This window comes from Palaemon carinicauda, chromosome 4, assembly GCF_036898095.1.
Source record: "Palaemon carinicauda isolate YSFRI2023 chromosome 4, ASM3689809v2, whole genome shotgun sequence".
Taxonomy (NCBI): domain Eukaryota; kingdom Metazoa; phylum Arthropoda; class Malacostraca; order Decapoda; family Palaemonidae; genus Palaemon; species Palaemon carinicauda.
The window spans coordinates 101771047-101784723 of record NC_090728.1 but is presented as its reverse complement, the minus strand read 5'-3'; the positions used below and the strand labels follow the sequence as shown (position 1 = coordinate 101784723).

Below are 13677 nucleotides of genomic sequence, written 5' to 3'. Positions count from 1 at the left end.
CCTTGCACTAATTTTAGCTAGATCTCTATTAAAGGATTCAGCAGCCCCGGATCTACATTCAGGAGATGGAATTGATGCAGAGAGCAGCATCATCTCGTATGCAACAAGCTTGTTTTCTTGGCCAAACCACATGTCATGTGTATATAGTATGAAAAGTAATGGGCTAAAACACTACCCTGAGGAACACCAGATACCACATTCCTATACTCACTATGGTCCCCATCAACAACAACTCTTTGCAGTCTGTTACTTAAAAATTCAATAATGATGCTAAGAAACGACCTACCCACTCCCAACTGTTTGAGTTTGAAAACAAGGGCCTCATGATTAACACGGTCAAAGGCAGCACTAAAATCAAGGTCAATCATATGAACTTCCTGATGACAATCAACGGATGTATGTACAGCATTGGAGATTGTAAGGGCATCCCATGCTCCAAGACCTTCACAAAAACCAAATTGCAAACTAGGGAATAGATGATTACCTTCAGCAAACCTTTTAAGATGTTTTGCCAAAAGACGTGCAAAAACTTTAGATATGGTTGTTATGGAAATTTGGGGGTATTTAGTTGGACATGAGCTACCACAAACACATTTACCAATTCTCCAACAAGTGCTAAAAGCTCCTCTTCTTGCTAACTTGCGCAAAATAACGATAAATTTGGAGCTAAGAAATCTAGTCTTTATAAAAAAAGATTAAGGAAAAATACCCTGAATAAAAATAACTCAAGAGTGAGGGCTAACAGAGTAAGAGAGCTGAAGGTAAGGGAAGATGGAATTAAGTCATCAGTAAACATATTGATTAGAGAAAATTATTCTGAAGGAAGTTATTCAAAAAGCGAAAGTAGGAAAAGCATATTCAATTTAACATAATCCTGAGAAGTGCCATAAGAGATGAAGAAGGAATAAATGTACTTCTTCAACAATGACAAAAAAATATGGTCAGACAAACCTGTATGTAAGTTTAATGAGAGTAAACACGTAAGAAGGAAATTGGCTAATGGGCCTTTTCTTTCATACTCAAATGCCCTCGGTAACAATAGAAACAGCATTTTTTAATAAGAAATATTACTAAACATCAGTAAGATAGAAAACAAAGTTACCATTGAGTCTTGTCTTTCAGAATTTTACTAAAGATCTTGGATAAAACCTCAAATTTGAATTAAGACAGTAGTTTGATAAATTAGACTATTCAACGTCTTAGGATTGAAGTAATCTGGAGTTATATTTTTAACATTAGTGGAGAAGTCAAGAATTAGGTAAAAATATGGCAAAACAAGCTTTTCCAGACATGCCAATGCATCAAGGCCATTATAATGTATGGGTAAATTGTGAGTTTATAGTTGAGAGCATTTCCTTCAGTTTATAGTGTAATATTTTTCCACCAATATTTAATTAATAGTAAAAAAAAAACGAAATCTTCAGCCTGTTTAAGTTATGTATATGTTAGAGAAGTTTTTACCCATTTTGATGATTATGGTAAGACGAAAACAGTATATTTACTCTTTTTAAAATTTCTCTACTCACATTACAGTACATAACTAGAAATTATTAATGGTTTTCTATAATTTATCCAAGTAAACGGATTTTGACATAGGAACACTATTTTTGGGTAAGATAGCCATGTCGTCCTGATGGAAGTTCCTCAGTGACAGATCTCTACTTGGGATATTTCTGTGAGTGATATACCAGAGAATTTTACCATAGAGGTATCACAGAGTTCTAACCTCCGGAGTGAATATCCCAAGAGATATCGTGTATAAATAAGTGACGTGTTAATACCAAGCCATGGTTATCCTTCCCCAAATAGAGTTAACCTTGTCTTGAAGGATGAGGAATAGGGTAGGATATGTGGGCAAGAGAACATCACAACTCCCGATCTCAATGTGCTACAACTACACGTTTCCTGTAGAACCATTCTAGGAGTGGATATCGCATGACGTGAGGCCTCACACTGAGAATTGGGAGGGGATGAAAGTAACAGATGTGCCATCAGGATGACATGGCTCTCACCCAAAAAATAGATTTTTCCTATGGCAAAGACCGGTTTTTGGGGCTCGAGCCATGTCGTCCTGATGGAAGTGTAAAAGAGAATTAGTATTCTCAGTTGTGGCCAGGAGAGTTTTAACCCTTTACACCTCATAGACATAACCATACTTCCCTTAGCATTGGTAACTATGGTCTCAAGCTATGAGTGCTAGCGATGTTTGTAAAAAGTAGGAGCAGAGGAAATCAATATCACAGTCCCACCCACTGTATAAGATCTTTGTCTCCAGGCGAGGAAAATTTGACGTACACTGCTTTTATTTTGTACAGTATCTATTATTATTATTATTATTATTGTTGTTGTTGTTGTTGTTTTTGCTATTATTGTTATTATTACTTGCTAAGCTACAATCCTAGTTGGAGAAGCAGAATACTATAAGCCTGTGGGCTCCAATAGGGAAAATAGCCCAGTTAGCAAAGGAAATAAGGAAACTACAAGAAAAGTAATTAACAATTTAAATATTTTAAGAACAGTAACAACATTAAAATAAATATTTCATTATATAAACTATAAAAACTTAAAAAAAAACAAGGGGAAGAGAAATAAGATAGAAGGAGGTCTAATGAAAGGAAATGCAAAAGGAACAGTAGTCATTTATTGTTTCCAAAGATTCATAATTGTAACAGTAACAATGCAAAATTATATACAATAGGTTGAATGGTGGAAATGAGTAGATTTGAGACCACTGGTTCCAATCAAGGGACATTGCATCCGTTCATGTCGCTTCCAGATCTAAGTTTGGTGCTACATACCTGGCTAAGCCTCTTGTTGAAGCTCGTCGCAAAGAGATCGATTTGCAGTTCTGGGACTTACTCTAGAATGAAACAGAATGATTTTGCATCCAGAGACCCCTCTGTTTCCAGAGGTTAGGATCTTTACATGGCGTCCGCCGTCACATTGCAAACCCCTTCTAGGTGAACTGCTGAGAGAAGACAATTTCTCCGCTTTTCCAAAGTGAGGGTGGCTAGAATTACATGGATAATCTGAGGAGACCTGGAGCCCTGTCTGTTGACACAGTGGACTATTGTCCTGGTGCCGATGACTAATATGTGTGATTTAGTCTTTGGGTTCAGTCTCTTTAGAGTCAGAAACACTGCCATAGCTTCCAGAATATTAATGTGAAATTTCCGAAATGTAATTGACCACCGACCCTGTACTTTCTTGGAAGGAGAGTGTCCCGTCAAACCTTGTAACGAGGCATCCGAGGCTTCTTACCCTTGGGTTGAGGTCCTTCTCCTAGGATAAATTTGTTTTTGGAGGACATACCCCACTTTTCTATAAGACACTTATGTTCCTTAGCCGCTTTGTCCATGAATTCCTTAACCAATTTATTGGGGAACATGTCTTTCCCCCAGATACTGGAGTCGATCAGCTTTCTAGGGTCATACCTGATCGTGGCAGCAGCTTGAACGTGGAGATCTCCATGGAACATGGCTAGGTGAGTCTGCCAAGACTGGGAAGAGGTCAGATTTGGAATAGTTTCCAATTAGCATATCTAGATAAGATCGGAAGGCTAAAGAGGCAGATAGTCTCTCTTTAACCTCCAATTCTTCCCTTAATAGGGATTCGGGAATTCTAGGCAGTTTTTCATCAAACTGCTTGTCTCCGATGTCTTTATTTAGTTTTCCAACAGTAAAAGTATCTTGGACGTTTTCCCAACTGTCCAGATTATAAGGAAGGGCTAGTGAGACAAGTTTGCACTCTAGCGCTGGCAGTGGTCTACTTTCCACTACTGCTTTCTTTGCACCCTCTAAGCTTTCAGAGGCAAAGGGAAAGATGGTATCCTTGGGGGCTACAAAGGTGGCGGTGAATTCGGCCGTCTTTAGCTCCTTAACCAAAAGAGACTCGGCCTTTCTGTGGTCCAAGATGATTGTTTCCTTAGTGATCGTATCATCCCTAATGGACGCTTCCGAGTTAAGCCTTACGTAGTAGTAAGGATAACTATCGATCGATTGGAAGAATTCCAAGTCTGAGACTGGCTTAGAACTCAAACCTTCTCTGATGTGGAGGTACCATTCACTTAAGGCCATATGCTCAGCATAAGGCCAAGGGTTCTTAACTGTGCATTCAGGTAGGCTCGAAGCTGGGGGAGCCTTAGAAGTACTGTAGGTGCCATTTGTAAAGCCTTTATTTTTGCCATTATGTCCACTTGAGAACGTTCATGTTTTGCATTTAGGTTTTCTATGAAAGCCTTCATGGACCCCTTAAATTCCATTTGACCTTGAAACAAAGGTTTATCCGGCATAGGAACAAGGGTGGAAGTAGAAGCTCGGGCCTGAGGAGCAGGGATGGGGGAACAAGCTAAAGAAGTATTGGGAATTGTACTTACCCGATGTACATCCAATGGCTCCTCAGAAGCCTCCGTGGTCAGCAGGATCCTTTCCCTCTCTGACGACACAGAAGAAGTTGTCGACATGATGTCGGCAGCTAGGCTCATGACTTGCAAAGTGTCCCGAACTTCATCATTTGCATGATCTACTGATACCGGCAGGAGTTGAATCGTCGGTAACTGGTGACCAAAAACAGTGGTCACCTCAGCCTTGGGAAAGAGAAGGTCCTTAAGTTTCATAGATGGAAGATAAGGGGCACCTTGTTGAGAGCTCTTCTAGAAGCCTCTAACTCAGTGACGAATTGTCTTCCGATTCCGCGCTTGCGCATCCAAGGAGACGTCGGTGGCAAGGAAGCTGGTGTGAAGAAGCTCCTTGCAAACCTGAGAGTTAGTAGGTTCCCAAATTGCAAGAAACACTTTGGAAACATGACAGCCGTCATGTTTCCAGCAAGTATTGTGGCCACAGAGCAACTTGACTCGCCTGGTACAGGTGTCCGTTAAACACTCCATTTCATCAGCAACCTGTAAAGAAGAAAAATTTCAATGAGTACAAATCATTAAAAAATTTTCATTCTTAAGATTAAACATATAAAAGAAAAATTACATAAAAATTATGCCTAAAATTAATCCTAGCATATATATTCCTACCAGCTAAAAAAATGGTTAAGACTACAAAGCAATGGAGACTCATGCCAAACAAATGGTTCCACATTTTTCATTCAGATTGTTGTCAGATGGGCGAATATTGCCGAAGCATGACTTTTTTATTTACTGAATTCCATCTTCTATCACACTTTTACCATTACTGCGCCATATTTATCTGCTCTTAAGTTTACTTTATTCATTAGACATAAACTGAAAGAGTCACGGCTACTTGTTCTTCATTGTTCGTTTACTTCCCAGATTTTTTCATTTAAATTACTCGTTTTCACGAGTTAAAAGAAACAAACATCTAAGTATGAATTTAAATTATCTCCTTTCTAACACATCGCGAGTTAAAAGAAACAAACAGATCTATGTATGAATTCAAATTCTCTCCTTTCTAACACATTGCCAGATAGCACCTAATGACAACTAATTCCTTACTTATTACATTTTTTTTTTTAAACACACAACTCTCTAAGGGGTTGTAAAACAAATATTTAATTCTGAATTTTGAGGCAAAGTAGTCATGTTACTGTTGAAATCTTAAATTTCTTTTCATAAAAAAAGGAAAAAAAAAAACTTACACGATGCGCTCTTCTAACAGTGACTGTGACATCATAATGCTTTACTCAGATAATTCACTCATAATCACCGTTCACTTCATTCATTTCAAATAACCAAGAATCGGACGTCCTTTGAATTTAAAACCTCATTCATGCTCCCTGTTAAATCATTTGAATTTACTTTATTAATTAATTTTCTATCAATACCCAATTTTTGTCAACCAGACCGAAGCTCTAGTGGCACAAACTACTTGTAAAACATTGTAACTAGAAGAAATTGAATGCAAGGTCTTTAAATCTTGGAAGTGACAAGATTACTAATTACTGATGGCAACTGAAATGTCAGTTTACTTCGACTATTATTGTTAACAAATTCATCTGTATTAATCAGGATGATCTTCAGATAAAAATTAGCAAACACTGGTTTAACAGTTTCCTCTCGAACATCTCCCATGAATTAAAAACTAATCGGTAATACGTCATGTAGCGTAAGAACAAATGTGATGACAGGAATTTCGCTAAAACTAACGGACGTAAGTCATGCAGTTTTCTCCATAATTTTACTAAGTATATTTTCCAAAATGACATTATGAAAATTGTGTACCTTTATTCCTAGCGCTGCAGTATAGCCAATACCTCCTACATTCCAATTATGATTGAAACATTTCATCTCTCGAATTAAATAACGCGTCGTCATTACTCCATTTTTAATACACAGTATTTTCCAACATGCAATCATACTTTTTTTTAAATTACATTATTATTATTATTATTACTTACTACTACTACTACTACTACTACTACTACTACTACTACTACTACTAGTAGTAGTAGTAGTAGTACTTGCTAAGCTACAACCCTAATTGGAAAAGCAGGATGCTATGAACCCAGGGGCTCCAACAGGGAAAATAGCCCAGTTAGGAAAGGAAACAAGGGAAAATAAAATGTTTTAAGAACAATAATATCAAAATAAATCATTCCTATATAAACTATAAAAACTTTAACAAAACAAGAGGAAGAGAAATAAGATAGAATAGTGTGCCCGAGTGTACCCTCAAGCAAGAGCTCTAACCCAAGCCAGTGGAAGACATCTAACACGTTTGGCGACGAAGGTCATAAACAACAAAAATAAATAACTTTAAACTAAACAAATCATGCAGTAGAAATTCACAGTTTACACAGTGCAAAGAACAATTTATTTATCCACACAGCAACAATAAGGGAGATCAAAAGCTTTTGAGGGCATCTCAATGGCCAAGTACAGAAAATCTCTCTCTCTCTCTCTCTCTCTCTCTCTCTCTCTCTCTCTCTCTCTCTCTCTCTCTCTCTCTCTCTCTCTCTCTCTCTCTTTTCCTAAGTGCGCCCTCCTTTCAAGAAGGAAGCTACGATGACATCCTCATCTGGGCTATGTTTTCAAACTCTCTAGATGCCCAATCGTTCGAAGTGCCTTGAGTCTGGTGGAGGGGGATTTGTGTCATGATTCCTGTGTATTGTGGAAATAAGTTTAAACACAAGCCACCCGTCTTGAAGAAAGAGTTGCACCATTTATGTTGAATGTAAATGGTTGTCACTTTTTTTCTTATTTCTTCATGTCTAAAGTCAATTTTTTGTAGCTGCGGCACTTGGTCTTTTGCCCAATATTACACTTATTTTTAATCCTCTTTATCCGACCGCTGTCACCAATTTGTCACTATGGCGTGGAAAATTAGATAGCAAGGGATGAGAGGCGGTGAATTAGACAACTTTTGCATCGTAAGAAGATTTATTGCCTAAGCTAATTTCCACAGAAACGAGCAGAAATCTTCTTCAACAGAACTCTAAACTTTTCTAATTGAATAACTAAGTAAATATAAGTCTCTCGCTGACTTTTTAATTACTGGAACAGTTCATCATAAATGGTTATAATGATAGATAATTACAGACGCACTCGGGGAGAACGGATACAGAGCAAGTTACTGTTAATCTTCTTCCATCAGTAGAATAGCAATGTATCTTAAGTCCCAAATCTGACTTATTAACGAAACATTACAATCTTAATCTCTATCCAAGTCAAGCAAGATGGAGGGGCACACATAATACTTGTCTCACTTTGTAAGTCTAAGGCAAAAGTTACTACTAAAATCGTAACTTAGAGGAGTGCCGTTTGTGCGTAATGGGCGCCCAGCGGCAACAAGGGCACGCGATCATGGTTCGCGCCCAACTCCCCTCACTCTACTTCCAATGATGAGTTTTTATGGTACCTGTCTCTATGGGGGTCAAGTGTTTCCTCCAGGAGATAGGTGGTATCATTTTACTACATGACATCTGCGATCTAGGTTCCCCACCTCAAATCCCCTTTTCCAACCACCCTCGTGCTTTGACCTTGGAAGTAAAAGAATGGCAACAGTGTACATTCAACATAAATGGTGCAACTCTTTCTTCAAGCCTGGTGGCTTGTGTTTAAACTGGTATCCACAATACCCAGGAATCATGGAGATGAGGTCATAGGTCGGCAACCACCGCCCTACTTCCTGCGACTTGAATTAACCCCATTATTATTTTTATTTTAATCATTTTATACGTGACATTATTGTCTCAAGAAAAATCAATCTTTACTCGTATCTTTAACACTGAAAACATTTTACTCGACTGGTTATTTTCTTCAAGCAATTCACGAAAATTAGTGTTCTACCTTTTACTTTAACATTATGTAAAGAAAATGGAATTACAACTTCGTTACTCTACACACACTTTTACAAAATCTTACAAAATATTCTCTAAACATAAAAACGACAGATTTTGTACTACGTCACTTAACTTATGAGGTTGATTACTGTGGGTTACCTTAGGTCTTTCATCCCACAGTTGCTGTATGGGATCTCTCCAACCAATTTTTCGGGATTGTCCTTCGACCTTTATGGACGCCTGCTGATGTTTATCTGACTATGAAGTTCTCCATTTTTAGGACATTTGCTAGCACCCCAACTGCTTATGATGATAGACTGATAGGGATCCATAGAAGCGTCCCGTCCCGCCATCGCGGATGGCGAGTTTCGATGCTGTTGCTCCCACGATGGGAAACTGAACATATTGGCAATTGTGGGCGTACCGTCTTCGTTTCCCACAGTAACATTGTCGTGCTCTCGGGGATGAGTGTGTTTCCCCAAGAAGGGTTCCTCTCTTGGGCGTCGACTGTTCCAGCCCTTCTGTCTCAGCAGAAGGGTGCTAATGTCTCTTCCCTGCTGGTCCCCTGGGAGTGACTGGTTTACACCACCGCTCCTGGCTCCTATTCTTGAAATCACCGTCAGGATTTTCTTCTTAATTTTTCTAAGGATATCCATTAGTCACATATCTTCTTTTGGTATCATCCACTGCTTTCTTAACTGGCTTTTTCTTCTTAGCTTTTCCTTTCCTCTTCTTCTTAGATGTCTGCTTCTTGCTTCGCGTGTGTTTTCGTTTCCCCTCAACTTATTTTTTTTCTTCTCATTTCTTCATTGTTGACGTTTTAAGTCTATTTTTGGTAGCTGTAGCACTCGGTCTTTTGCTCATTTTTACACACTTATTTTTAATGCCGTTTTCATCTTCTTTGTCTCACCGTTACGCCACCAATTTCTCACTGATTTTAGTGGCAATTAAGTGATGAATGATGAAAGGCTGGTGAAATAGACGACTTTTACTTTGTAAAGAGAATGTATTGTCTAGAATGATTGACAGAACATGAGCAGAAATCTTTTTCAAAGTGAATGGTTGACTCTCTGTAATTACATAATTACTGTACTTGAACTATAAGTCTCTCGTAACTTTCAAATTATTTGGATATTTTACGGTAAAATGCTCACAAGTTGTAGATAACAGTGGATCATTTTATAGTTACAGAAACACTCGGAGAGAAAGGACACTGAGGGGAAACGGCCAAGTTAATAATACATTACAAATGCCAGGCTGACACTTACACGACTTTTTGCCACGAATTTGTCGTGGCAAGTCGTGACATTTTGTGGCACGAACTGGAAAATCAAACAAAAAGAAAAATATAATTACCTCAGAATCACAGCTCACCTGTCCACATTGACACGAACTGGCACGATGAGTTCATGCATAGTTTTAGCATAGTTTACGCACTTCCCGCATCGTCCCGACGAGTTCACGAACAGTTCGCGCATAGTTCACGCCGCGTTCACAAAATTTTGACGTGACCAAAATTTTTAACATTTCAAAATTCTCATCACGACATGCCACGATTCTCGATGTCACGACATGCCACGATGTCACGACATGCCACGATGTCACGACATGCCACGATGTCACGACATGCCACGATGTCACGACGAGTTCACTCCAGTTCACGACGAGTTCACGCCAGTTCACGACTCGAGTCGTGACAATGCGTGCCACAAATTCGTGCAAGTGTCAGGGTACCTAAACGAATAGATATTGGGCGTCTTGTTGAGTGTCGACACCACCCATGGCTGAGATAAGCCTACCATGACTTGTGAGCCTATTCACTGCTGCTCACTCATTCCTCTACATCTGCCATCCCAGCTGTTCATATTGTAGTGCTCATTGCTGCAGGGGGGGGGGGGGGTTGAGCACTTATCTTGTCTCTGCACCCGGCCGGTTCTCACCTACACGTGTGCTTAGGTCAGCAAATAGCTAACATCAGCGAACTAATAGCACCATTGAGTCGTGCTCTTCACTAAGATGTATGTAATCATAATAAAGGAGCTGAGGTTGCAGCTCAAGAAAGTGTTTCAAACTGATTTCGCCACCGCCCAGGAATGTGGAGATGAGGTCACAGGTCAGCAACCGCCGGCCCTGTTTCCTGCACATGATCTAACCCAATTAACGGCCACATAGAATTTTTCTAACTCCCATCTAGTTATTTATGTTAATATCTAACCCATGACAGCAATAAGATGAAAATCTCCCACCATCACCAATCCGGCCTGGCATGACATGTCTAAGGCCTTTATTCTACAGTATACTAGAAATGGCTTCATTTGTTTTTGTTGTTGATGATATGAAATTTGTTCAGTCATAATAAATTTGTTTTGATTTTTGGTCAAAAGTCCCATATTTGAACAGGAAATTAAATTTTTATTTATTGGCAGCCAGATCAATTAACTCCTTAATAAATCAAAGCTTTTTTCTCATACTGCTTTGTTGTTTTCACAAATTGAAAAGGAATACAAAATACAACAAATATTTCATGTTCTTAGCTTATGTTATGGTTAAAGAAATTTCTCTTGAAAAAAAAAAGTTGAAATTTTTCCGTTAAGAATTTTTATATAAAGAAAAAACATTTCTTTATGAAACAAACAAATTGATGTATGCTTTGAGGGGAGCGTAGCTAAAAATATGGCCTGGTGTTACTCGGTAGAGCTCTCAGATACGGGAAAGAGTATCCATGTTTTATGCAGTCAATTCGTGTATGCAAAATTTGCATTGAATAGAATTTACACAAAGTATTTTAGGAAATACTGAGAAAAGAAAAGAAAAAATAAGGATAATAAACAATGAAAATATTATTCAAACTAAAATGCTTGTAATTCATTATCGTGTGTCATTAAAAGGATATAATAAACTGAAAATAATTAGACAAAAGATGAAAGTAATGAAAATAAATCGAAGGGATAATAGATTAAAATTTAACGTAGAGAGGGTAGCGGGAAATCATATGAAATTTAAATTAATCATAACTAAGTTATATATAACATTAAACCTAATGGATTTGAGTAGTTAAATTTTAAGTATTTAGAATTGTCAAGAGAATAGAATGAAATTTAGAAGTAGTTTCTATAGTATTATAAATGATGTAGGAGTCTAGTCAAGTTAAGGATGTAATAATACAAATTTGTACAATATATATCATATAATAAGTGCTATTAAACCTACAGTACAATTATTTGACTACAATATTTAAAAATAATGTTTTGCCTTATTTGTGAAGTTAAGGGCTGTACATTGGCAGTGGTTAGTTGGCTTGGGGAGCTAGAGGTCATTGACCCTTGGGCACCGATTATATGCGGCTTTACCCTCTTCCATTGATGTGTCTGTTACCTAACCCCCATGATGACCAAAGGCTAATTGTATGCATAGTATGTTTGTACGTGCATATATACTGTACTATATATATATATATATATATATATATATATATATATATATATATATATATATATATATATATATATATATATATATGTACAGTTATATATATATATATATATATATATATATATATATATAGATAGATAGTTAGATAGATAGATATAGACATATATATATATATATATATATATATATATATATATATATATGTATGTATGTATGTATGTATAATGTGTGTAATTAAGTTTGTCAAGCAGTGGAATTACAGTATAGTATCTACATATTTTTTCAGGTGGGCTTGATGGCAAGAAAGGTTTAAACATTCTAATTCGCAGCTCTGGTAAGAAAATTCGACTTGGTTCTAAAACATCGGTGGAAGTAGAAAAAGGTGTAAGTATAAATCTAGGAATAAGTTGGAACCATTACATTAATGTACAAATAAATCTGATTTACAAAGAGGTAGACATGTTAATGTACTGTTGTATATTATGCCATTAGTTAATCCAGTAATTACTTGAGCTATATAGTAATAATTTTTAACTCATATCTTCTTGGATATATTCCAGATAATATACTACGCTCTAAGCATTGCAGTATCTAATCTAGGTATGATTATAATCCTATTGATTGTAAACTTGTACCCTCCAGGATATGTTCCAGCTATTCACTCCAGGAGGTGGAGGATATGGACCACCAAGTTGCAAAAATACACACGACTTCAAATCTGAGTTACCTGCTAAACGACGACACATTGAACGTGGGAGTGTGTTTAATTATTCTAGATCACAAGAAAGTGTATAGAAAAATATAACTAAATAAGGTTTCAAATTTTTTTAGTAGCATGTTATACTTCTCAGCAAGTTACATAATTCTTTAATTTCGCTTTATTTTTGTATCTTTACTTAATACATCTTTGACACCGAGCATTTTTAGGCAAATTTTATTCAATATAGATATGTTCTAGCTTATGTCATATGGATATAATATTTTAAATTATTTCACAGTTTTATCATGAAATGTTAAAATTTTACTTTGTCAATACACAATGTTTTTTTTTTTTTAAAGAAAATTTTCTCTATGACTTCGCATTTCCCCCTTCAAGTACATTAGGACAGAGATCCTGTTACCAAAACTCCAACTGAGGCGATTGGAACCAGCTACAGTACAGTAAAATGAAGACCCCATAAAGTATATGTTCAACTACAGTTGCCATCTAGGTCACACTGGTCTCTCCATCAGTGTTCAGTTTTTTATTTTTGTTATTTCACCTCTTTAGGGTATCTCCAACTTCCAGAACTCCCATGTTACCTAAAGATTTTGAATGTCTTTTTGCAAAACTTCTTAATATGTGTCCTGAAGGCAATCATCTGTTCCTTAATTTATATTTAAACTTTGCAAAGGTCCAGTGCTGTACAGAAATCTGTTCATTGCGGTCAGGAAGTTTGTATGATTGACCATGATTTTAGTGCTGCCTTAAACATTATTAATCATGAGGTTTTTGTTTTTAAATTTGAACATTTGGGAGTAGGTGGGTCTTTTCTTAGCATCAATATAAAGTTTTTAAGTAGTAAATTGCAAAGAGTAGTAGGTGATAGACACCAAAGTGACTAAAGGTGTTCTTCAGGGTAGTGTTATTGGCCTAGTACTTTTTATATTATATAGCCTATGCATGATATGTGATAGGGCTTTTAAAACATGTTTGTTGCATATACAGATGGTGCTACTCTCTTTGCTGTAATTCCATATCTTGAATGTAACCTAGGCTTGTGATTACTGAATCCCTTTACTGTAGATCGAGCTAAAATGAGTGCTTGGTCCAAATTCTGGGGTATGAAGTTAAACCCAAATAAAACTCGAAGTTTTTATTAACAATGTCTCTTTTTAGTTATACAACTCGTTATAAGATTCTTGGTGATTCTGGCTTCTAAATTTACTCTTGAGAAATGCATTTGGTCTGTTTCTTCTTCATTAACACAAAAAATTGGCATAAGGAAATCTTTCCCC

General features: G+C 36.9%; 1 protein-coding gene across 1 annotated transcript in view; it reads left to right on the top strand.

Annotated features, from left to right (window-relative positions):
• LOC137640084 (5-oxoprolinase) overlaps positions 1 to 12731 on the top strand; it is a 547197-nt gene extending 534466 nt beyond the window's left edge. The window contains exons 23-24 of the mRNA XM_068372538.1: positions 11966 to 12063; positions 12322 to 12731. Of these exons, the coding sequence (XP_068228639.1) occupies positions 11966 to 12063; positions 12322 to 12474 (251 nt within the window). The 3' untranslated portion in view covers positions 12475 to 12731. The remainder of the gene's footprint in view (positions 1 to 11965; positions 12064 to 12321) is intronic.
• The last annotated feature ends 946 nt before the right edge of the window (positions 12732 to 13677 follow it).